Here is a 27,328-nt window from a genome sequence, read left to right on the forward strand (position 1 = left end):
TTGCATATTGAAGCCCAGAATTCCCAGGAACCCACAAAATTTTTTCAGCTACACCATTTTCTACTTACTCTTCCATTTTCAGTGTGGCATGTTCATTTCACTCTTTCTTAATCTTACCCATTGGTCTTTGTTCTGAAGTCCTGTCTTCCACTGTAGGATAATACAGATCCTAAATCAACAGAGTCTTGACTCCAGAAAAAGACCGCAAAGCTCTATTGTGATACAAATGATCAGCAACATAAATTGCTCATCACTCACTGTTCATCACAGTCTCTGAAGAGCACCAAAAATAAGACACTTATTTATAAATAGCTCAGCCTGCTAGATTCCAGTGAAACTCGATTTTGGATCTTCCCACTATTTTGACAGTGCATATAAATATGTAATATGTAGTTGTGTGAAAGTTAGCTGTGCTGCGATGTCCTCCTCGGGCATTCACAACCCTTACAGGTTTAGAGCAAAAGAATAAATTGCAAATTGAGACCTGTGGTGGGATGTAGCATACCACATGATTAGCATAAGAAAGATGCTTTGCTTGAGGGAGAATGGGAGCTCCTTGCCCAGATCATACTGCTCTTGTATTCCTCCCCAGAAGGATACTTGAATAGGAAAAAGTGAGAATTCACAGTGAATAACATACCTACTAATCACAGACATTTTTTTCTGCCTGAAAACCACCTGAAATTTCTGGAACGAACACGAGCAATATAGGCATTAGGGATAACTGCATCCCAGAGCCTTCCAAAAATGTATGAAAGTGTTTCCTTTTACTTCACTGGCTTTGGATAGGGACCAGCTTCAGATATGGTTTTGTTTACTTGGCACATGATTTTTTTTCTCTTCCAATCTGATAAACACAGGAATTGGAGATATACATGAAAGCTGCAAATACTGTGAGTGTTCAGTATTGCTATTCATTTTCTATGAGCATTTGTCCTAGTGTAATTTGATTACTAGAATGTTCCCGAAAAGCAATGTTGAAAAGAACAAGAAGAGCTAAAGCGAATCATTTCATCCGTGTATCTATGTGTTGTTTCCGATGCAATTGCCATTATTTAAAAAAACAAACCAATGTATTCAGACTTCCTGTTCATTTAAGTGTGGCATGGCTTTGCTTATGATGAGGAACTAGTACAAGAGGATCTGTGGCTTGTTGCTGAGATATTAAAACTATATTCATAAGCGAACATAACACTTCTATTAACTTTAACTTTTAATTTTCCCTGACTTTGCCTTATTTTCACCAGAGAGTTCTCTTCACTTAAAAATCTACAGAAAGCTATTCACTCACTAAGATCAAGGATAATTCAGACAATTCATCTTTTTTGTGGATCCATATTATGCCAGCACTATGAGAGAAAATGCATGTCTTCCGAGAGTCATATAAAATTACTGCAATCTTATTAGATAATAATAAGCAGCAAAATGGCTCATTATTGTCAGTAAAAGGGGGAGAAATGACTATGCAGTTTGACCACTGAGCAGGGGACTCAAATGGGAAATTCAGTCATGTCCAACACATTTAAAAACACATGAGAAAATACACTGGGCTGAATACTGGAATAGGTGCTGGTCTACCAGTCCAGTCACGGAGAAGTCCAGTTGAATCTCACTAACAGGGTCTTGTGGGAGAAGTGACGACTGGTGGCTGCCTTGGCCACAGTGACCACAAAGCAGTCAGGTTCAAAATCTTTGCTAATAGGAGGAAAACTGCCAGCATGACCTTAACACTAGATATGAGGAGAGCAGACTTCAGAGAAATACTTAGTAAGATTCCCTGGGAAGAAGCTTTTGAAGGTGTTGGGGTCCATCAGCATTGGCTGTTTTTTAAGTACCACCTACTAAAAGCACAGGACCAGGCAATTCCAAAATGCCAAGAATCTAGCAGGCAAGGCAAAAAGCCAGTTTGGTTGAGCAGGGATCTTCTTCTCGAAATACAGCAAAAAAAGAAATTACGTGGTCAGTGGAAGCAAGGTCAGGCAACATGGGAGGACTACAGAGATGCTGCTCATCAAGATGAGCCTTCAGCTAGAGACTCTCATTATACAACACAGAAAATTGGGACTGCATGCAGTGGTATTCTGGGGTCTCCTTCACAGCCTCTTCCGCTGCTCGTCGCATGGTCTGAACTGTGGGGTTGCCCTATGCAGGGACAGGAGTTGGACGCTATGATCCTTGTGTGCCCCTTCCAAGCCAGGACATTCTATGATTCTTAGTTCCATCCCAGGTCACTGAAGTGTCTAAAAGTGTAATTTGTCTTTTGGAAAACTGACCAAGACTTGCATTCAAGTGCTAGCATCATGTAAACAGAGAAAACTGAAAATGCGGAAAGAAAAAGAAACCCAAAACATTCACATTTCTTTCACATTTCTATTTCAGGGATGATATATATTTTGTGATATTTTTTGTTCTCTCTCCCTGAAGCAGTACCATTTCCTGCAGAGAGAGACAGCAGCTTTGATTGTATATTCTTGCCAAACTCAAAGAAGCGGTGGTCTGTCATCCCTTTCTTTCAGGTTGTCTGGGGGAATTACATACTCCTCTGCAACACTTCCCCTTGTTCTGAGAGTTAAAAAGAAACATGGTGCCAAAAATAGTTGGTGTGGATTCCTCATCCCCAGGCTTGGTTCACCAGACTCTGCAGAGTCATCGTGGATTATTTACATGGAGATGGAGAGACGCAAACATCTTGCTGAGATTAGTTAGACATGGTGCTTTCGTATTTTATCACAAGAGCTTACACATGTTAAACTCCCAGGGTGTGCTTCATTTTCACTGGTTCTTACCCTCTCCTTCAGGAGGATACAATCACCCACTCAAGGAGCAGAAATAGTGCATGACTAACTATGTCATGGAACAAATGATTAACACTAAGTCGTTTGTGCTAGCTGTTTGCAAACAAGCCACGTGCCGACAATTATGCCGAATCAATTTTGTGAATACCTAACTCAATGTATTTTGCATAAATCAAGGCTGGCTCCTGGGTCCTTAAATTCATATTGTCTGTCTTGTTTGTTAAATTCATAAATGTCATTATTTCTTCTAGTCCACGGAACTGATAGTGCTAGACTTGACCGTGATATTAGCCTGTAATGCTGGACTGGTGAAGGCTGTAGGAACACTGGTGGCTCTGATGAATGAGGTGCCATTCAAAACAAATTACAGCTGCTGTGCTTTAAGAGTTTGTAAGCCACAAAGCACAGAGGAAGGCAGTCATACACAGGCAGATCCATTAATATATGTGATGGTTTCGGATTTGCAGCTACACTAATAAAGATGCTATTTGCCCCGACTGCACCCAGCCTACCCACAGAGAGATTGGTTGGGCTGCCCAAATATACTCAAAATGCTTGTAGAGGAGCTGAGGTCCTCTTCGTCAGCTGCCTGCTGGCGTCATGGTTAAAGAGCTGACCTAGAGAGAACATAGCATCCGTAGGAGTCATCATGCAGGCCAGGACAGGAAGAGCAGAGCTGCGAGGAAGAAAATGCCTCATGTGTAAGTAGGAAGCTGCAGTAGAGGCAAGAGTTTAGTGATTAATTTTGTTCAGAGTATTTGAGAACCTTTTGACCTGCAGAAATGTGCAGCCCTACCAGATCCTAAAGCACAAGGCTTTTAAAAATTAAATACCCAACGTACTTGGGTAATGGTTGCTTTGCAATGAGGGTAGTGGCTTTCAGCTGTCACCGAGTTACACAAATGCTATATAACTTTGACAAGGAGATACATTATTTTATAAGAGAGGGATACTGAGATAGTGGAAATTTAAAAGAATTGCAGCAGAAAAGGTGGAACCAGTGTTGAAAGGAAAACCAGATTTGTAAAGGCCTTTCCCCTCATTTCCATGCTTCGGAGCATTCTTCCCAACAATAACACTCAGCCTGTTAAATCGTTGCTGTTAGTTTCATTACTTTCTTGTAAAAGAAGCCTACCCCTATTAACCTGCCACAACATTTTTTTTTTCCCTTTCCCCCTTGAGAAATGTAAAGTAGCAGTATAAATAAGTTTTTGCGTAAATAGGCAGGATGAAGAACTTCATTTACAATGAAGAAAATTTGGTATTTAATTCCATCACAACAGTTTGTCCAGCTAATCCTCACTAGTTTTTTCTACAAGGCAGAAAAGTGTGTTAAACTACCCCACCACCAAAGGCTTTGCTTGCAAGAGGAATATGCTGAGGATTTTTTTGTCCATGTGCTATTGGGTTTCTCATTAACATGGGAAGATCTTGTATTCCTTTGATGCAGTACAGGTTTCCAATTTTTTTTATCTATGCTATGTGGCTTCTGCAGCTCTCCAGCCCCACCAGCAGCTGTGGTGCTGCACATCAACCACTGGCGGCACAACAAAAAGCAAGGGAAGACTGCACAGCAGAAAGCTCTGTCGATGCTGCACCCGTAGCAGTCGTCAGGGTCCATTGCCACCAGTAGTGATTTGTCCATGTGGTGCTTTTATGCAATTGCAGCAGGGAAAGGGTCTACAGGCAAAGGCTGATGAGCTGCTCCTGACAGCGTGATGGTGGGACCGACCACACTTGCCACGGGCAGAGCTGAAGGAGAAGAGAATTACATTCGTTCAGCCAGTGTCGTGTGATTAGCGCGAGCTTCTGCCTTGTGATGGTGTCAGACAGCAACACGAATCTTCAGGGCAGCCAGATGGTCCTGTCAAGCATGGCACGCTGGTTTTCCCAGTGTGTATGGTCATATATTTATCTTCAGCCTGCACTCGCTATCACATACTACATACATATGGATGGACACATTGCTTAAAGCGAAGTACAGTTACTGTTACTCTGCTAAGTCCAAACCCCATACAAAGGAGGGATTAATAAGTACCATTCATGTTTTACAGTGATTTACAAGCTCTGTGCACTCACTTCATTGTTGGTCTAAAAGTGCCTGCTAGGTGCAGAGTAAAAGAAAACCTTGTAGCAGTAATTATGCAAATATTTGTGCATATTAAAGAGATGATGGTATTGTGTATTATCTGTCAAGCATTTAGATGACAATAGAAGACTGAGTCACAGCTAGGAGCTGTAAATGTTCACCTGATGATATTGCACATTATAAATCGAAGGATGAAACAGGCATGGGTGGTGATTTTTGATATGTTCTCCCAACCCTCACTGTGATATTTGCTGTAAACCACGTTCTGCTCTGCGAAGTCTTGTTTCATGACTCCATACCCAGGACTCTGTTGGAATACAATGGATAGTTAGTAAGTTGCTTATCCCCTTAAAACTAATGAGGAAATCACAGTATCCGAATGCTTGCAGACATGGGGTCCTGATGGGGCAGTGAGACTGGTTTAATTAGTCTGGAAGGACAGACCAGTGCACTGCGAGTCATGCAACAGTACAAATGCCCAAATTATTTAAAAATAACCCATAAAATAATTGGCTGTTTGTTACTTTGCACATTCTTTTATCCGCTGAGGCAGCTGTGTCTAGCGCAGGAAGGGACAGGGGATTTGAGCCCTAGATTCTGCTTTCTGGCAAATCTTGGTACAGTCTCCAAGAGGTGTGACTTAACCTATTTTTTTACTTTTTTTTTTAATTTTTCCTTTTTCCCCTCTGAACTTTTCCTGTGTAAAAGGGTGTGAAACACTTATGTTGCCATAAGCCTTACAAAGGAGAGAGAAGCCTGGCCCTGCTGTGGTGGTGATTTGTACCCTCGGAGCACTGCCCAGGAGGTTATCCCCGTTTTACAGGGAGGAGTTTGCTGTCAAAGGGAGCACAAGATGAGGCAGGGCTTGCAAAGAGGATCGCTCGCTCAGTTTCTATATTCGACAGCCAGCCCGAGCCCCTTCTGCCTCCTCCTCCTCCTCCTCCTCTCCCCGTGTGCCTTGGTAACGGGCTCTGCACAGTCACACACTTTTGTGGGTTGTTGCTAAATGCTTTATTGGAAACTCAAATGCTTCTGCCTTTGGGGGCGGGGGGTAGGCACCTCCAGATTACAGGATCTTGCCTTATTTTGTGTTTTGCATACCCAAAAAAGCAATTTGCAAACACTGCCACAAAACTTCTGAACTGCACGGTTGTTTTCAAGGTTTGTTTCTGGCTGGCTTTTTTTTTTTTCATTTCATTTTGGGTTTTTGTCCTCTTTTTATGATGATGATTTAATTCAGGATTGGGAAGAAAAATACAGAGCAGTGATTAAAAAATTTGCAGTGAATATAAGCTAGTAGGCTTTGCTGCATTTTCAAAAGCCAGATTCTTGCCTTCTGCTGAAAGATACTAACTCTGCAGCTGAGGAGCTACCAAACATCACGCGTCCCAGTTTATTTATTATTCTTTCCTCCTGCAGCAGCTACTGGTGTTGAGCGGCACTTATCCTTGAACTATTTCTTATACAAACAAACTGCCTTCTGCAGGGGAAAGCAGCTTCATTGCCTGGTGTAATTAGTGAAAGATGCCCAGCCAGGGGAGATGCCCATGGAGGATGAGACCGCCCCGCCCCAGCCAGCAGGGCAGCATCCTGGACTGTGGGCAGGCAGTAAGTGGCATTTCATGGGCTCTTGGGATGGCATGTCCTGGTGGACAGTCCCCTCTGTCAGCTCCCTGCCCCACCACACACAGAGTGTATTTGTTTTTAAAATACATGTTTGATTTATTATTATTTTTTTTTGCCTGTTCACCCCCTGCCCTGAGAGCCAATTATAAATCTTCCTTCTAATTTCCTATCATTCTAATTAAATCCTTGGTGTATTAAACAAGAAACCTCAAGTGGAGATGTTTAAATGCTGTTCCTGATTTTAAACCAAGCTGGTACACACAAGAATTTACCTTAGAGCCACCATTTAAATGTGTAGCCTCAGAAAGATGAACTACTAACTTAATCTACCCTGGCCTCATTTAATAGAGTTAAGACATCAGTCTTCAGAAGCCTAATTCTCAGCCTTCTTTCATATGAAAAATCAATACAGAGCAAAATGCATCTGTAGGTAAAATTAATCCCATGGATCATGCCCAGAGCAAAGCCCAGCAAAAGAGGATGCAATGATGAGCTGGTGCTGGCTTTCTGAAAAACAGGAAATGGGTCAGCATTAATTTATCCCGCTGTATATTGCCATATTCAGCTACCATTTCAGTGACTGCTCCATGAATAACTGTATGCAGCACAACCCATGGGTCTTCCTCTGACAGGCAGGGAACTGTAGAGATGAAGAAGCTAACTTGGTTGCTGGTCATTGTCATAGAATACTAGTTTGGGTTGTAAGGGAGCTTCAAAGCTCATCTAGTCCAACCCCTGCCATGAGCAGGGACATCTTCACCCAGATCAGGTTGCTCAGAGCCCCGTCCAGCCTGGCCTGGGATGTCTCCAGGGATGGTTCATCCACCACCTCTCTGGGCAACCTGGGCCAGTGTTTCACCATCCTCACTGTAAAAAATTTCTTCCTCATTTCTGGCCTGAATCTCTTCTCCTTTAGTTTAAAACCATCACCCCTTGTCCTGTCACAACAGGTCCTGCTGAAAGGTCTGTCCCTACCTTTCTTATTGGCCTCTTTTAAGTACTGAAAGGCTGCAATAAGGTCTCCCTGGAGCCTTCTCTTCTCTAGCTGAACACCCCAACTCTCTCAGCCTGTCCTCCCAGCAGAGCTGTTCCAGCCTCTGATCATCTTGGTGGCTCCTCTGGCCCCTCTCCAACAGGTCCATGTGTGTCCTGTGCTGAGGGCTCCAGAGCTGGACACAGGACTCCAGGTGTCCTTGGGGAGCAGCACCCAGTGCCCTGCAAGGAGTCTGTGGAGTCCCACAGCATCCAGGTCTGAGCTGTGGAGGTGCTGCCTGCAGCAGGACACCCCTGCACCCCATGTCCTGAACATTGTTTTACCCAATTGGCTCAGGATGAACAGGCAAAGTTTCCTTATTGAATTGCCACCTCCTTCCCCATTTGTCTCCAACATCAAATGCCCTAGTTCCACTCTGCTGAGCTGCAAACACAAGACAAGCTTGCACATGTTGTTGGTAGGCACCCAGTCATTTGTAAAAGTAATGACACATGGGGGCACAGCTACTGAGAGTACAGCGAATGCAAATGCTCAGGAGGACTTGAAGACACTTTCAGGTCATGCTGGAATTGGACTGATGAGTGAAAATAGTGCTCCAGCTTTTATTCCTTGCAGCAGGTGTTACAGGTGATTAAAATCTAATTGCACTGAAAACTGTGTGGGTGTGCTAGGTGCATACAAGAAAGGACAATAGCTGCTGCTGTAAAATGGGATCAAACTTCTTTTGCCTACATAATATGAATCAATCTTCTCCACATTTCCTTTCCTTATATTCTACATTTTCTTCCAGGATTAATTTCTTTTTGTTTTGACAAATTTTTGCTCATGCCCAAAAAGCTAGATTGTACAGAAAGTGTACTCATAGCCTGTTGAGACTGTGAAAATGTATCATTTTTTAGTGATGTACTGTAACATGTCCACCTTGCTGATGGGAAGGTGGAAGCTGATGTAACAGGGAAAGGATGGGAATGCCATTGCAAGAACCCTTTACACTGAGGAGCTTGGCAGGGGTGACATGCAAGGAGCCTGGTGGAGAGCAATGCTTGGCAACACACATTGTAATTACAGCCCTGGTTGCCAAATTCTGTGTCAACTCTTGCATTGTGTTAATGGTAATCCTCAAGAGCGAGGCATCAGAGCAAACACCACAGGCAATTAACGTGAGCTTTAGGAACACATTCTACATTTGAAGCCAAGAATTTATTGTTAATCTAATTAAAGTCCTAGCAGTCTAATCAAGGTAGAGTTACTCGTCCCAATGATGCTAATGCTTATAGGCAAATTATCCAATTACTACAGCTCATTCTCAGTAATGTTATGCTTCAAATTGGCATATACACACTTTCTGTATCTCTTTGGTGTTGGGCTCACCCTTCCATGTACTTCTGAGTCCTGATATCAGCATCATGAATCTTCCTTAGGGAGACAAAGCAAGTGCGTGTGTGTTTTCAGGGCATGGGGGTTGTTAGTGGCAAGTTGTCTGTGTCTCAGCTTCTCTAAAGGGAGGAGTCTTTTGTTGATAGCAGGAGTTTTTTCCTCCTCTGAGTCTGCATTTGGTCACATTTATATGTTTGTTAATGCTGTCTGCATCTCTGATGTATTTACTTGCCCATTTTGCATTCATTTGCAGTTCTACCTTATATCCACATTTGCAATATCTAGTACATATCACATGTTGGATGCTTGTTCTTTACTCTTCCTAAACCCAGTTTTACTCAACTCCCAAGGTTGCAATCTCCTAGTGACCAGGATCTGACCATTGATGAGTTGTGGTTTTTAGCCCTGGCACTTCTGGTGCAATCTTATGCTTGCACTGTCAAGGCTTCTGCTGTCATCTTGTGACTGCATTTCTTGGAATCCTTGAAACAATTCTGCTTGGTTTTTTTAGCAGTCTTTGAACTGTGATTTCTTGGCAGTCCAAATAACATTTTTGTACTATGGCTTGATCACACCTATATACTTGATCTAGAGTCATTAGTAATTACGCTAAAAGACTAATGAGAGTTCTTCTATTAGCAGACACATACACAGAGTGCTCTGGTAGCTACTTAAATAATTTTCTTCCTGTTAAAATACCACCGGTGTGTTATCAGAATTTCTTTACACTGACAAGGTCTTCCTGCATCGCATCTCAGATGTCAGGAGTGCCAGGACCAAGGAGGCAGATCTCAGCAAGCCCCGAGTGCATGCACTGTCTGCTCCTAGGGGCTACCACGTTTTTGGCTCCACTGCTATCAAAAGTTGAATTGCTGCCCACCCTTTGACTCAAAAACTGGGGGGAAAGCCTTCCCCTTGTGCATCACCTGTATAACAAGTGGGAAAACTCAGACCTGCTTTAGGGTTGCTTTAAAAGAGAACTCTTCTGGTTGATAGCCTGGGTGTGGTAAGCATCAATGTTTTTGAGGTTCTTCTCAACACAAAAACACATTAATACCCCTAGACGGTCTGCTGAAGAGCTTTGAGTTAGTTGAATGTTACATCTCCTTCAGGGAAGAATTAAATTCTGCTAAGTGCTGTTTTCCAGCCATTCAGGCTTATAGTGACATTCAGAACAACCCTGAAAGGAGGCACCTCTGTGGAACAGCCACTGTGTTTTGCATCCTTTACAAGTGTGGGAAGACCTGTGATGGGTCATGAATGCTAAATGAGAAATCCTGCTCGTAAACTTGACAGTCTGGATGAGGCCAGTGCAAGGAAATGTGTTACTGGGAAAAAACATTGGGAAGAAAGCCTGGCATAGATGTAGCCAAGATCTCCTTGCTCTTGCTGGCAGGTGCTCACTCTCTTGTGACAACTGATTCCGTAACAGTGTTGAGCTTCTAGAAAATAATACCGTGCAGTAACAAATTATCCATTGTGGCTAATATTCACACTCAGTATCTCCTGGTATCTTTTACCGAAATACTTGTTAAGTGCTTTGCAGACATTGACTACTGTAGCACTTGGGAGCAAGAGTCACAGATGGGGACATGGCCACCTCTGTCTCCCATTCAAAGTGTACCACAGAACAGGGGTGGCTGTCTAGACTTTTGCATTGCCATTTTAATGATGGAGGAAAGCCTATCATTGAGAATTAATGCAGTTCCCCCTGATCTATTCGTATTAGCAATCATCTGTCTTTTTTAACAATAATGACACATCTTAGGGAAGGAAAAACTGTTTTGGCTCTTGGCATCTGTATGAAATATTGTCAAACTTAAAATGCTGGATCTTTTTTTTTTTTTTCCCTCCTGGAGGAAAGAACACCTTGAAGTTTTTGAAGTAATATTACTTATGATAATTTATAAATAGCTATGAGGATAAATAACGGGTCTCACTTTCCAAGAACAGCTGAAAGTTCATATTTCATATTGCCTCTTTGACCTTGTAGAGAGCTCTGCATATTCAGATTAGTTTGGAGTATTTGTATGTAGGCATTAGAGACACTAAGCAACAACCTCAAGTCATGACTGTCTGGTCTAATGAGAGAAACATTTTTCAAGACAAACTAAGTCATGACTTAAATTAATCTAACTCTTGTGATTTTCTGTTTTTTTAAAGTCAACAGTCAGTGCCTTTTTAGGATCTGGTTATAAGTGGTGCCTGGACAGATGCCAGGCTTCTTTAGCTGCAGGAATCAGAACAGCTCTGGCTAGTCTAAGCTAGCTTTTCTCTCTCCTAAGCTTTTAAACCATCTGCAAAAAAAAAGGCCTTTAGTTTGGGGACACACCCTGTTTCAAATTGCAGTCCTGGTCAAACAGGTGCATATATGGAGAGAGATGCACAAGACAAGAAAAAGTGGAATTCTTTAAGTCATCTTCCTCTTTTTGGGCCAAAGCAGCTCTGGGATTTTCTTCCCCAGAGATCCAAAAGACAGGATTATTCTCCTGTCTAAATAGCAGAAGAAATGTACGAGTGGTATTTTTAATCATACTGCTGCTGCTGCTTAAACAGATGCTGAAGTGTTTTGCTGGATGAAGGCTTGAAGCCAAATCTAACACTTGCTGATGTCCATGACAAAGTGCTGGCAATTTAACTAGGATCAGGACAGAGCCCAGGAGCAGCACAACACCCAGACCCAGCTCCTGGTGCTTTTCACCAGGGAGCAGAGAGAGGTGTGCCAGCTCTGTGCACTGCTCCCATCTCTGCAGAAGCTGCAGAGGGATTTTGAGGAGAAAACCTGGATGCTGTGGGTATCTGCAGGCATGTGGCCTCTTGGTCACAGTTTGCCCGGTGGACAGAGCAGGTTTGTCACTGCAGCCTGGAGGTGGATGTGCTGGACCACATCTTCTACATCGTGCTGGACCGGGATGCTTCGTGCTGGGCAGCTCCACAGTTGGTCAGGCAGGACAGCAGGACCTCTCCGTCCAAAATCCTCCTGCAGTCTGTCATCTGCCAACACAACAACCTCCCTGAAGCATTGCAGTTTCAGCAGTAAGGCAGATATTAAAAAAATAACATTTAATAGCATCTTTTTTCATGGTGTGACAGGAAGAATCTATAGGTGTGCCCGTAGCCTTTAGGGAGCTAGGTTTTAAGCCTAAGTTGTATAATTTCAGCATGGAAGAAAGACCTTCCCTGTGTTTGAAGCTGTGACATCAGCCAGCTCAAGCTGCCATTTCGCTCTGTTTGTAAAGCTGTGAGTCCCCACAGATGCACTGTAAGCCAGAAGGCATTTTTTTTCCTTTGGTGGAGATTTCTCTGATGTAATTATGTAGTCTGTTTTCTCTTTTGTGTTTCTTGTCTTAAATATATATCTGAGCACTGCCTTTGCCTCCAAGAGTCGGAAGGGAATAATATTTTTTGTGTATTATTTACTTTTACACAGTTAGCAAAAGAATATTCACATATGTGCTTTTAACTCTGCTAACGAACCTATCATAATGTCAAATAAAATGTCACTGTGACCATGCCTAATTAGCATTACAAATTTAGTTGAAGAGATAAATGGCCAGATCCTTCAGGGTATAAGTCAGCTCAGCTCCAGGCATTCCCACTCACAAGATTTACAAGGGCTAAGGATGGTTCTACAGACTACTGAAAGAGAGACTTGAAAAATAATTGCATTAATGAAATGAAAATTACGTTTCAGTTGTTAAATGAACCTGCTATCTCAGGTGTCTTAGGCAATGAAACTGTGAAACTTCTCTGGTTGGGATGCAAAAAGCAAGTAAGCAGTTACGGTCTCTGCTGATGTATGGGAGTGAAACACATCAGACATGTAAAGCTTAAAATTCTATGAATGGCTTGGTCCAAACATTACTGAAAGTCAGTGGAAAGACTGTTGGTATCTGATCCGAAGACAATTAGCCAACAATTAAGGTTTCTAGGCCTATTCTTTACGCAGTAAAAACTGAATTCAGTTGATCATGGCTGGTTTATAAAGCAGGAGGTAATGATGTGCAATAAAAAAATTAAGTTCTCACAGACACAGAAAATGTTTTTGGCAGTGTGACGCTATGTAAATGCAAACACATTATTAAAATAGATAACAATTAACATTATTCAAGTGAGGTTTAATTCTCTGTATAATTTAGAGAAAAACTGGTGCAAGTCGTATGGTCTTTAATGACGGCTTAAAGACAAATTTAAACAAAGCAGTTGAATTTCCATATGAGCTTTAATTGACAGTTCAACTGAAATAGTCAAACTTTACTAATTTTAAAAGTGAGGTAATGAAGGAGTTTGCCTAAGAACATTAATGAGGATGGATGGATACAGTTCAATACACTGATGCTATCTCATAAATCTTCTGTTCCATGACAAGTACAAAGTTATACACATCTAAATTTTCATTTAAGTTGTCAAAAGCCTTTGCTATGAAATTATGCTGTCTCAGTGATTGCTACTGAATGACTAAATAAATAATTTTCACTAGTTCCTCATTAAAAAGCAGTAATTGTTTATTTTAAAGAAGGTAAATAAATGAAAATATGTAAAAGCATTAAGAACATCCTAGTATCAAAGGATGTATATTGACATATGACTTCTGTGTAAATTTTTTCAGGGCTTGTAGGTTCAACTGCATCCTACAAATGACAGACCTTTCAAAACAAAATCAAGAAAGTGTTACATCCAAACATCTCCAGACATCTCCACATCCTTTGCTAAAATGACCTTCTTTTGCATATACAACTGGTGAAGTCAACTAACCACTCATTAGATGAGGCCAGAGAGAGTTGTCTTGGTTGAGCTGTGAAAAACTGTGGCCCATCAAGTGTCCTATTCCTTGAGTTCCAATACAAAGCAAACATTAATTGCTGCTCCTCCCCAAAGTCTACTGGGCTGTTTGCATGGGGGGCTGAGAACTATATGAAAGTTAGACAGAAGAAAGGAAAAAAACAAACCTAAACAAAAACTAGCGACTGAATTTTATGTATAATATTGTATCAGAAAAATTCTGAAGACAGATTTGCAGTCGAAATAAAATTAATAAAGAGACTGTGTTTGCTACTTTTTCAGGGCTGAACATTTATCTTTCAAGCATTTTAACAGGGAATTTAGCAATTAATAAATCACAGTGGTGATAAGTGCTCACGTTGATGCACCTGTGGGCTTTTCAAAGTGACAGCTGAAGCACAGATGGTTTCACACCAAGAAGCACTTTTAAACACAGGCTCAGGCTAAGCTAGGTTATCCCAAATCCACTTCTGTTCAGTGAAGGAGCAGTGCACCAATACAAGAAGGGTCTGTTGGACCACACTGCAACATCCAGGTACATTGCACAAAAGAGAGGGATCAATGCTGGAGCTTCTGGGGACTGAGCCTTTTTAGCTACACTGCTATAGGAGACTCCAGTCCTACACCTGAGGATAACAAATCAAGTGGAAACTGCCTTCACCTGAACTGCTGGGTAAAATTATGTTCAGTTTTCTAGCCCCAAGGCAGAGTTCCATTTTCTATGGACTCTGTGTGCTTGTTGCTGTGTTTGGTCTGGGCCCAGTGTAATGCCCAGTGACCCTAAGGTGTCACTTTTGCCTTTTGTTTATCAGTTCAAAGTCTTTTAATACTGGAAGAACTGTGCTTTAGACAAGCAGAAGCAGTCATGCATATGTGAAACTGTGCATATGCATGGGGTTTAGCATGAGGACACAGAGGGAATAGAGTGCACTGTCAGCAAGTTTGCTGGTGACACCAAGCTGGGAGGAGTGGCTGACACACCAGAAGGCTGTGCTGCCATCCAGAGACCTGGACAGGCTGGAGAGCTGGGCAGGGGAAAATTTAATGAAATATAACAAGGGAAAGTGTAGAGTCTTACGTCTGGGTGGGAACAACCCCAGGTTCCAGTATAAGTTGGGGAATGACCTATTAGAGAGCAGTGTAGGGGAAAGGGACCTGGGGGTCCTGGTGGACAGCAGGATGACCATGAGCCAGCACTGGCCCCTTGTGGCCAGGAAGGCCAATGGTACCTGGGGTGGATTAGAAGGGGATGGTCAGTAGGTCAGAGAGGTTCTCCTTCCCCTCTACTCTTCGCTGGTGAGACCACACCTGGAATACTGTGTCCAGTTCTGGGCCCCTCAGTTCCAGAAGGACAGGGAACTGCTGGAGAGAGTCCAGCATAGGGCAACAAAGATGATGAAGGGAGTGGAGCATCTCCCGTATGAGGAAAGGCTGAGGGAGATGGATCTTTTTAGCTTGGAGAAGAGGAGACTGAGGGGGTGACCTCATTAATGTTTATAAATATGTAAAGGGTGAGTGTCAGGAGGATGGAGCCAGGCTCTTCTCGGGGCAATGTGTATAAACTGGAACACAGGAGATTCTGTTTAAATTTGAGAAGAAACTTCTTCATGGTGAGAGTGCCAGAGCCTGGACCAGCCTCCCCAGGGGGGTTGTGGAGTCTCCTTCTCTGCAGACATTCAAAACCGCCTGGACACCTTCCTGTGTAACCTCATCTGGGTGTTCCTGCTCCACCAGGGGGATTGGACTGGATGAGCTTTTGAGGTCCATTCCAACCCCTGACATTCTGTGACTCTGTGATTCTGTGATTCTCTCTGTTCAAAGATCTAAACCTGCTGGGTCAGATGGAGAGCCAGTCCTCATGCAATCTTATCCTGCCTATGGGGAGTGATCCCCAAAACGTGCAAAGACCCAGACTCCGAGTGCATGGTATAAGAAAGCTAATTGGCATGCACTAAAACAAGACCAGGGACAAACTAAGCAGTACAAATGCTCAGTTTTTTTCCTGGAGCTCTTTTATTCAACAGTATGAACACGCCTGTTATTGCAAATTTCTGTCACTCAACAGTGCATGGTTGTTTTTCTGCATCCAGTAAATTTTCGTTTTATACCTGTGCTTATACTATAACAGTTATAGTGCTGTGGTTGGGATATGCTTCTGAATATACAGAAGAAGTATGCTCTTTCTCATAGAGGTGTGGTCAGGCTGTGTGCTATCATTTATATATACAAAAGTTTCTGTGATTCAGTTTGCAGAAACTAATTTATTCAAATCACCTTCCCAAACCCAGATATTATGCACAGTGTTGGTTTTGTCATTGTATTTTTGTTACGCTTTTTTTTTCCTGAACTAATCAGGTGTTTTAATTAGTAGGCATTGTTTTCTAGCATAGAACTCACTGATTCTGCCCAGCTCATTTTCTTGTGCATTCAATAACTTATCCTTTGTGAAGGAGTCAATCTCTTGTGTCTTTCTGGCAGTACATGATGTGCATCAGTTGTGTGCATCAGAGAGGGATCTATTTAATTAGTTTATTCATGTGTCTGTGTAAAAAAAGGCCACAGGTACCAAAACCAAGAGATAATGAAAAGAGCTAGGGCATCCTCAGTTACAGTATTCTCTTTATCAGGCTCTGAAAAACAGATGATGAGTTCATGTAACTGCAAATTAATACAATGAACGCTTGCTTCTTATAAATGGTGTTTAGCTCTCCAGATTTTTTTTTCTCGTTCCACCTCTTACAGCTGTATTGGAGAGCCTAGGGTTTTATTTTAGTAAAACTAGTGCAAATAGAGTAACTATCATAGGACTCTAAATCCAGAATGACATTTCTAAGTTCCATACAAACTGGAGCCTATAATGAACAGTAAAATATTATTAAAATCAAAATGACAGCTTTTTATATCAACTTTAAACACAGTAAAGGTTTGATCCCTCTTATATATAATATATGTTAACTACTGAAAATGTAAGAGAATGAAGAGCAGACCTGAAGTGTTTAATAACTTAATAGATAGAAAGATAAAATTCAGGTACCTGTGAACAATAAGATACAATTTGAGGGGGCATGATAGAGACAAACATTGACATAAAGTCACAATAAGATCTCACAAACCAAAAGATGCACTGAAACAGGCATCGTAATTCACATTCTTTTGAACAGTCTCATAGCTGGAATAAAATGGCCATGTAAAGTAAAACGACTTTTTTAGCAAAGATACACTGAAGACTGTTAAGTTCTCAGCTGAAACCAAAAGTTGGAACAGTGTATAATGTGCTAGCAGAAGGCCTGATAGAAACATTTTAGAAGAGCAGACAATTATTGCATAGCAAAATGCCAGAAATGGCTTGGATTCTTTATTTTTTTTTTTTTTTTTATTCTTTGCTAAATCTGTAGATAAAATGGAACTTTATTTTGGAACCATGGAAGGGTGAGGAGTAAGAGTATGGCAAAATTATTTATAGGTCAAAAAATAAGAAAGGAAGAAATATTTACCTTAAGAGAACAGATTAATGAGCCTCACATCCTTCCTCCTTTTCTGGAGAAGATAAAGCCAAGGGCATCGTGTTGGGAAACGCCACGTGTTGAGTTCTGTTATATCATCAATGACGTGGAAAAAACTAGTGTGGAATGCTTTTTTATCAAATATTTTCCATCTCAGAAATCACAATCTGCATAGCTCAGTCTCCTTTTTGTTCAGGAACTTGTCCTTTACCAAAGAATCAATCTGCTCTTGTTTTATTGGCAGTACATGATGTGCATTGATTGTAGACTGTGATTTGTTTAACTAGGTTGCTCATGTGTCTGTGTAAAAAAGCCCCCAACTATCAGAAATTAAAAAAAAAAAAAAAAAAAAAAAAGAGAGAGAGAGAGTTGGAGAGATGTAATAAAAAGATGAGGGCTCTACTTCAGTTTTTCTTATTTTTTACCAAAGAACTTGTCAACTTTCATTGAATTTGAACATTAACACCAGGGTTGAACCTGAACTGTAACGGCATACCTTCTCATACCCCAGGGAGATCTTTGCTTTTGAGAATTCCAAGAAATCCAAAAGTACAAATGGATCGAAAGAAGTACAAATTCTTGGAAACAGACTCATTAATGACTACTGAGGTTGATTCAAACTCTAGCCAAGGAAGCCCATGAATCACAGCCCATTTAAGCTGCGTGGGTATAAGTTCTCCTGTTTCTCACACAGTTCTCTTGGTTGACAGGTGATTACTTTGAATTAAATAAGTGAACAAAAATTAAGCATACTCATTAACTTTGGGACCAGCATATTTCTGATCAGTTGTCTTTCATATTTTTAACTACAGAATCCCCTTCACCTGCAGATGAGTTTAGAAAACTCACTGAGTTCTGATGCTGACGTCACTTTTGCAATCCTTGCGATGAACAACTGGTATAATTTCAGCCTGATGCTATGCCAGGAGGAGTGGAACATCACAGATTTTCTTTTCCTCACACAACAGAGCTCCAGGTTCCACCTGGGATCCATTATAAACATCACAGCAAACCTCACGTCAACCAGTGACCTTCTGAACTACTTACAGTTTTACCTGGAGAGCATCAAAGACACAACGTCTACCATAGTGATGTTTGGATGTGACATGGAAAAAACGCGGAGAATTTTTGAAATAACCACTCAGTTTGGTGTGATGCCTCCAGAACTTCACTGGATTATTGGGGATTCACAGAATGTAGAAGAACTGAGGACAGAAGGTTTGCCTCTCGGTCTCATTGCCCATGGGAAGACAACACACTCAGTCTTTGAGCATTATGTGCAGGATGCGATGGAGCTGGTAGCAAGAGCTGTAGCAGCAGCCACCATGATTCAACCTGAACTAGCTCTTATTCCAAGTACAATGAATTGCATGGACACAGATTCAAGAAATATCACTTCAGGGCAGTATTTGTCAAAGTAAGTTTTTCCTTCTTTTCTTTTTTTGTAGCTAATATTTGTGGTATACAAGAAAAATAGTTTTCCTTCCTGTCATTCTCAGTGGCTTAGCTGTCATGATTTTAACCCTCTCTCATACATGCATTTGTTTCAGTATTTCCTTCCACTTCATTACTTCTGGGCAAAAAATGAAACAAACTTAGCCACAGAAGGAGTTATAGAAGAAGACACTGTTCCACAAGAGTAGAGATCACGTAGCAAACATTGTCTAGGTTACCGACTATGCTCTGAAAGTATTATATTTATGCAAAGAGGGGAAAGTCAGGGCTAGTGTCAAATTCTCTGAAGTTTTGAGATAACTGAGAGAATACAAAACACAGTAAGAATATTTGCACTACCAAAGCAATCAGAGTATAAAAGCAGATGTGTAGCCCTTGCTAGTGTGCCTCCATGGAAAATAAATGAAAAATTATGCACTGCGGCCACTTCAGAGGCCACTGCTGCTGGTGAGAGCCTTCAAAACTGCAGTCATTTGGAGCAGGAGGCTTCTCTTTCAGCTTCTGCTAAAACTATTCCTGTAGACCACTGCACATCACTATATTGAAGTTATTTCCAAAACCGCTTAAGGATTCACGTCTAGAAATATTCTGCGTTTTAACATGTGAGAGGAAAAATTGCATGGTTCCTTTTGAAACAAACAAAAGGTCCTTGCTAAAGTATGTGAATTCATCATTTGGTTTATATCTAGTGTGTATTGCATGTTTTCACCCATTATACCTGGTGTTCAGCCTACAGATTCTGTTAAATGGAGTTAGGATAAAAGTTCTTGAAGCTTTTTGTATGTTTGCAACTTTTTTTGGAATTATATCTGAGGTGTGTCTTTGCAATAATGTTCTTACAGCACTGCTCGAAACACAACCATCTGAGACCCTCACAGTTCCTTAATCAGCAGTCATCCGTAGCTTAGGGGTCAAAAAACCCTGTTGCAAAAGAGCGAAACACAGCTTTGGAATAAATATTGCACCAACTTGCAATATCCTCACTGACTTCAGATATTAATTTTGTATCATTGTTCTGGGTATTTTAACTAAATCATACCTGAGTCCTTGAAAGGTAAAACTCAGCAAGAAGCTTCTTAAAGTAACAAATATTTCAGGACAGTTTTTTTTATGAACAGACTTTTTGAGGGTTAAAGAAGGGACAAAGAATAACAAAAGCAAAATTAAAGCTCTTAAAGGTATTCCTGCAAAATATTCCCTCATCAGTGTTTCTACACAAAACTATTAGCTCTCTCATGAGCAGTGACTGCTGTAGCTTTTCTTATCTTTTGGGAAACAATATGCAATTTCACAACTCTGAAATTTCTTGTCCCTTCATCTCAGTAAAGATATTGTGGAAGGGAAAAAAGGATCATATGCTTAGCCTGTTTTTCCCTAGGCACCTGCTTGTGAACCCTATTAAAGACAAAATAAAGGGTTAGAGAAACCCTCATCCTGAATGACTGCAGCTGTTTTTATAGTGTATCAGTGAGACAGATACCTGCTGGCTGGTACTGAGGTATGTGAGTTAGCAGTCTAACTATTAACACTGAATGGTACCAATAATTGCACAGGCACGAAGCACCAATGAGTGGCTGAAATGTGACCATTGTCAACTGTGACTTGTCCATTGCACAAGTACTTTTAGGCAAGTGGTGCACCTCCAAGGATGAAACTTTCACCTGGTACTTCACTGAGTGTTTGCTATTGTTAGCGTTTTTCTGTCTGAATGAACCCATCTGTCTCGATATGTAGCCTTGGAGCAGCGGTGGGTGGTGATGGAGAAGGCACAGAGGCACAGAGCTTGTGTAGTTGCAGTGTGTAGTTAAACAGCAGTCCCACAACCTGCCACAGCTGACACCTGAGCTTTCGTTGCCAACACTACACTCGTACACTGGCTGTGCAGACATTCAAATGCCACCCGAGAGCAGAATAATGATTGTGAACAAGGCCAAGATGTGGTCCGTGGCAAAGCACGCTTTTATCTCTATGGATATATATATGGATAAAGATATACAAACCATGAGGAATACACTGTTATAAATCTCTATCCTTCATTCCTCTTACAATGAGATTGATTCCTTGATCTATACCTTCCTGCTTAGGTGAGCATCCTTGTTGACAGAACAAGGCATTAAAATTTCAAAGCTTTGTCTTGTCTTTTAGCTTTAATTAGTCTTTACAGCTTTAACTAGGCTTACAGATTTAACTCTGCTTCGTAGGTAATTTCATCAGCCTGCTATTTGCTTGCCCATTTTAGTTCTTGCCTCCAGTAAACTTTCCAAGAAATATGTGGAATTACCAAGCCATCAAGCCTGAAAGGAAATGAAATCACTTAACTAAATAATTCTTAAAGGTATGATGAAGATACAGCTGCTGGCTTACGGTAGTACTGCTGAAGCACTAATGAGCAGTTCTTAAAGCACATGAAAAACAAATAAAGCTGAAATGAGCAAATGACACACTTTGGATTCCTTGGTCAGAATGAAGTGATGCTAGTAAAGCTTTAATGGAGGTGTCACAGCCTATCAATGTGATCATCAGCTCACGCATAGTGGTGTAACATGAAGGAAATTAATTTAGTTGTCAGACTTGAGGATCTGGCCCCTCACCCTCTGAAATTTGTACATATCTTTTCATACAAATCTATCAGTAGCCCTGCCGGAAAGATATTGCTTGAATATTGCCAGTGAGTCTGTGCAATGTTCAGCACTTGTAATTCCTAACGATTCACACTAGAGACTGATGGCTTAAATAATGTAGTCAGATCCTCTCACCTGTTTCCTGAAGTTACTGAGTAAGGGAGTTTTTACGGGAGGTCCCAGGCATAAGTTTCACTAGTGCTACACATAGCATCTGCAAATTATTAGCAGCCATAGCCCCTTGCATATAAAACAAAGTGTTGTTAAAATACATCTCCCACATAGTTCCCCTCATTTATTTTGATTAATGTCCTGTCACTAACAAAAGTATAGAATATGCAAATCACCTGCAAAAGTAAGCCACTGATTCAACAAGGTAGCCAAGTCATACATTTAAACACTACTAAATCTCTCAGGTAACCGCTTCTAACACAATTCAACCACAGAACAGGTATAGAGGGCTCGATTCACCCCCATGGGCATACTTATTTCTACAATGAAAGTCAGAGAACACAGTGTATAAATTCCACTGTTCTCATTCTACCTGAAGAAAACAAATCTAATATATTATTCCATAGCTTCACCTATTCCCAAAGCACCTGTTGTGATATCCACACCCTGGTTTAGTAGCAATGTGGGGCCCAACTCATAAGAACTTTGCTAGCTTTTCCCATCTCATTACTTGTCTTCCTCAATTTTTGCATTTTGTGAACTGTCTAAACAATTATTCCAAATTTTTACATACCAACCTATGCAATGGTTTTACCATTGTTGTCATAGTGATGGCTTTAGCACATAAGCCCAGCAAGGCTTGTAAGGAAGACGTTGAACAAGTTTTTATAAAGAATGAGGATGAGAGGGAAAAAACAGATAAGTTTATGGACACTTAAACCTTTCTTTAGTGCTAAGATTGCCTTTCTCTATAAACTTTGTCTTGATAGTGTTTACATACCCAAACATACAAGTATATAATCAAATGTGAAACACAGGGTAGGAGGAAAAAACTAGTCAGTGGCAGACACCACTGATTAATGAAGTTTAGCTAACATTTAACGTTTATTCATCTACCCCATTTATAAACACCTATGTGAGTTTTACACATAATTTTCAGGCCCAAGTTAACACATGTACATGTCAATTGCTTTTGACAGTACTGGCTGTATCATCTTTCTCCAAAATCAACCTACTCAAAATAGACAGCATAAGAAAAATTTTGAAGCCATCAGATAAGCCTGTCACACACACAGCCACACTCAAAACTATACTACTTAGTTTTGTAAATTTGCCCTTTGCTGAGGACAAAAACAGATATGATCTTGAGACATACACAGTCCAGAGTTTAACTGCTGAAACTTCATCAAAAATCATCAAAAGTCATAAAAACAAATGGCAGAGCCTGGGCAGAAATATGTATGCACACACTTTTGCTATGGATTTATCCTTTTCAAATCAATTTAAGGTAATTTTTTATCCGCTCTAACAACTGATGAACAATTAACACTACTTGAAGTTTATGTCTTGCTTATTGAGGCTGGAATGACAGCTATAGTGTTTATACTTCTTTCAATACTTGTTTTCATCCAATTCCCAGAACTAATGTCAGGTGTTGTATTCTACTATGAGAGCTAAATAATCTGCTTCTGAGTGCCTCTTACTGAAAAGTATGTGCCTGACTTATCTTACACCATATTAGCAACAATTTAGCTCAGTTGTTTTTAATGGAATCCCCACACTAAGACTTAAAAAGTCTTAGTAGGGTCCCTCTACAACCCCTGCAAAATGCATAGCATCTTTCTTATTAACAGAGTGCAGTTCAGCCAGTCATGGTGTCTACACTAAAAAGTATTTTCTCCTTACAACACTTATTTTCTGCTCAGTTCCCTGTCCTTTATCCATGCCATTTTAGCCTCTTTAATAATGACCGACAACCGCTTGCAAACACCGCCACCCAACACAAAGGAAATGCTGAACTTTATTGTGCCTATCTGGAATAGCAAAAGCCCAAAAATCTCAATTCAAAATGTGCAGTGAAAATCTGGCACACTTTGTGAGATCTGCTGCAATGTCAAAACTGCACTTTTAAAAACGTTACTTTTGCAGATATTTTAAGAAACTTCTTTTTTTTCAGAATTAGAACTGACTGTCCCTGAGCAATGGTCTTTCACCGAGTCCCCTTCTTCATTCTGAAGTGGCTAACAGTAATCTACCAATGCAAAATTTGAATTTTTTAATCCAGATTGGTTCACTTCAGAGTGCTTGAAAGCTGTTGACAGCACTTCAGTAGCCTCTCTTATGTAAGCTAGATCTTACTGAGATTATAGAATTTTTCTTGGAAGGACATTTCATACATAATTTCCACTCTTCCATTTTCATAGATATTTTTATCTAGGAATCTGACTACAGATCTGGTGAGTTCATCTTAGAACTAACCTACGTTTCCTTCATTTATGAGGCACAAGTAACTGAAAAAATGCGTGTTCTCTCACTCATTTTTTCTAATAAGTAAAAAGAATATCTTTCCTGAAGAGTTTCCATTTAAATTAGATACATAGGAGAGCATTCCTAAGTACTTTAGTCACAAATGAAGTGGCTTGTTCATCATGCCATAGGAAAGCTATTAATGACTCAGGTGTTTGACAACATCCACAATCTAGTCTCTTAAACATAAATTCATAGTGTTTGTTTATGCTTTAGCATGATGACTGCAGTTGTCTGCTTCTGATTACTGTCCTTTCTCCCTCCAACAGGTTTTTAGCAAACACAACTTTTGATGGTCTCAGTGGCCACATCAAGGTGAAAGGCTCCTCCATCATCAGCTCAGAAAACAACTTCTTCATCTGGAATCTGCAGCACGACCCTGTCGGGAATCCAATGTGGACTCGTTTGGGGAGCTGGCAAGAAGGAAAGATAGTCATGGACTATGGGATATGGCCAGAACAGGCCCAGAGACATAAAAATCACATGCAACACCCCACCCGGCTGCACCTCAGAGTGGTAACTCTCATTGAGCATCCATTTGTCTTTACAAGAGATGTAGATGATGAAGGTCATTGCCCAGCTGGGCAGCTGTGCCTGGATCCCTTGACCAATGATTCAGCTGTTCTGGATAACCTGTTTGAAACCCTTCAAGGAGGGAATGACACTGTTCCCATTGAGCTGAAGAAGTGCTGCTATGGCTACTGCATTGACCTGCTGGAGAAGCTAGCTGAGGATATGAATTTTGATTTTGACTTGTACATTGTTGGTGATGGAAAATATGGAGCCTGGAAGAATGGCCACTGGACAGGGCTGGTGGGAGACCTTCTCGCTGGCACAGCTCATATGGCAGTGACATCATTTAGCATTAACACTGCCCGCAGCCAAGTGATTGATTTCACTAGCCCTTTCTTTTCAACCAGCTTGGGGATATTGGTGAGGACCAAAGACACAGCAGCTCCTATTGGAGCCTTTATGTGGCCACTTCACTGGACTATGTGGCTGGGGATATTTGTTGCACTTCACATCACAGCTATATTCCTCACCTTATATGAGTGGAAAAGTCCTTTTGGGATGACCCCGAAGGGAAGGAATAGGAACAAAGTATTTTCTTTCTCCTCTGCCCTGAATGTCTGCTATGCGATCTTGTTCGGAAGAACAGCTGCCATCAAGCCTCCCAAGTGCTGGACTGGAAGGTTTTTAATGAATCTCTGGGCTATTTTCTGTCTGTTTTGTTTGTCCACATACACAGCCAACCTAGCTGCTGTCATGGTAGGAGAGAAGATCTATGAAGAGCTTTCAGGAATACACGACCCAAAGGTAAAGCATGTCTGTTGTTATTAACTCAGCCTTTTCTTCTTCCCAGTCAAAATTCACTGCTGCATAATTTATGGTTTGTAATGAAATCAGAAAGCAATCTGTGTGCAGACAGCAGTTCCACTACAATTACTTTCCACCTGATGGGACTTCAGTAGGAAAGTTCAGTGAGAGAGGATCTTTAAACATCCATAGACATGTAAGGCAGATTTCAAAGACCACAGGTGAGGAGGAAGGTGAAGGATTTTGATGTTGCCCACTGCAGAGAAGGAAAGTGGCTTCTACGTGCAGATTAAGGGTTAGGTTTCAGTTCTGAAGTCCCTTTGACAATAGCTGTTTTGAGCAATTGGGTGATTAGGGTCACCTGGAGATCCTCTCAAACAAAACAACCACACAGCATGAAGACACAACCACTGATTTCTATGTAGGATTTTGCAAGTATTTCACAAGCCATAACTGTTCTTACAAAGATGTTACTGTCAAAATTCCTCACTAATGCTAAATCAAATGGAGCAGAACTTAAATACTTTGAAAAATTCTACCTTCTGCATCAAAGCACTGGAATTCATTAGTCAAACATTTGATTTGCAGTGTTGTTTCTACTGGAGAACTATCATGGAAGGAGATAAGTTATGTTGTAGACAACGCATCTGCAAATAGCTCAGACTTACTAGTAGTTTTTGGTAAGGCAAGGTAAAATGTAGAAGCAGGACTGCCTCCACACACTTTCTCCCCAACTCCCAAGAGGGGATGAAGGGATCTTCAGACTAATTACCATACAGTTCTGATTTTGTGAGTACTACTTCTGACTCACTTCCTCCAACATTTTCTAGATTATTTCTACCAAAAATAATTCGAACAAAAACCAATATTTTCTTACAGTTGTCCTAAGGCACTCTAAAACTCATTTATGGCTTAAAGCAAATTGCTACTAATAATCTGCCCTTCCCCCTGCAGAAAAATATGACCAATATTATATAAATAACTTCATCAATTTAAGCAGCAAAAGTCCAGGAATCATGGATTTGTTTTATTTAAAGCATTCTGAGTAAGCAAATAAGAGTTTTCAGCTGAATTTTCCCAGCTCTAGGCACGTCTCCATGACAGTCATTGTTGTGTGAGCCATAATATTGGCTTCAAAATGAGGTTAGTCCTCTACTCTTTACATAGGCATCACCCAATCCATCAAATCAAATTGCATCAGATTATTCTGCAATTTCTGGAATTGCTAGAAAACGTCAAGCTGTGCTGTTGAGTTACAAAATCGAGCTCAGAGTAGTGACACATATCAGGTGCTGCAAATACAGCTCTTAGTCCTGAACAGAAACACCAGTGACTCATGGTTAGCAACCTCAGTTACCCCATTAAATCAGTGGCATTACTGGCCTTTCCTAGACAGGCACTTCTCTGCTTCATGGACTAGATCTAAGATCCTGATTAGTTAACAGTTTCCAATGTAGGCATAAGACAAGGCAGCCTTTATGGAAGAGGATTGCCTGCTGTTATGTGAACTACAAAACACAGGGTGTTTCAAAAAGATGGACCCAATTTGAAATCATCTTGCTTTGAAATTTGGTCCATGTATACATCTACTATATGTATACGTATGGTAGATGTATACATGGACCCAATACCTACACATATAACCATACATAGTTTCAGATATTTCAAGCATTTCTTGCATTTGCCTCCAAAGTCTTAGTCTGTAGAAGTAGTTATAATAGAAAATATACTGGTTTAACCTTTTCTCACACAAAGCCTGAGGTCTACCCTTTCAAAGTTCTCTCTGAGACTCAAAGCTTAGTTTTAGGAAATGTTTATGGCACCACAGTTGCAGAGGTACAGGCATCACTCCTTACTTAAAATGTTTTTATGTGATTTAAAAATTTTATGTTTTGATTTTTTCAGATCTGCTTACCTCTTTGTTTTCAGTGGTGGAGACTTATTCAAGAAGAAGGCAGTAGGATGTAAAAATAATATTTTTAATTTGAATATACTTTTACCCATTCTACTGCTGTTCTCAGGTTACATATGCTCTTGTACTGTTCTTTCACAATATATTTGAAAAGCAAAGCCCAAAGTAGAGGAACAACCTTCTTGAGGTGATGTAAGACATATAATTTCTTCAGGCTGGCAGGCACAAACAGCAAATCTCATCTGAGACTGAGAACAGCCAGGGAAGCGGGCAAGTTGGGAAAAATTAAAAGGGTGGGTTTTTTCAATATTAGAAACATGGTATCTAAAATCAGTATTGCCAGGAACATCTATGCTCTCTCTTCTAGTTAAAATAAGAC

At 40.7% G+C, this 27,328-nt stretch overlaps 1 protein-coding gene across 1 annotated transcript in view; it reads left to right on the plus strand.

Annotated features, from left to right (window-relative positions):
* Positions 1 to 27,328, plus strand: part of GRIN3A (glutamate ionotropic receptor NMDA type subunit 3A) — a gene marked incomplete at its 5' end in the record, with an annotated part of 74,169 nt that overhangs the window by 12,600 nt on the left and 34,241 nt on the right. The window contains 2 exon segments of the mRNA XM_082074902.1: positions 17,979 to 18,583; positions 23,990 to 25,037. Of these exon segments, the coding sequence (XP_081931028.1) occupies positions 17,979 to 18,583; positions 23,990 to 25,037 (1,653 nt within the window).

Source organism: Streptopelia decaocto (assembly GCF_964273445.1).
Source record: "Streptopelia decaocto genome assembly, chromosome: Z".
NCBI classification, from domain to species: Eukaryota; Metazoa; Chordata; class Aves; order Columbiformes; family Columbidae; genus Streptopelia; species Streptopelia decaocto.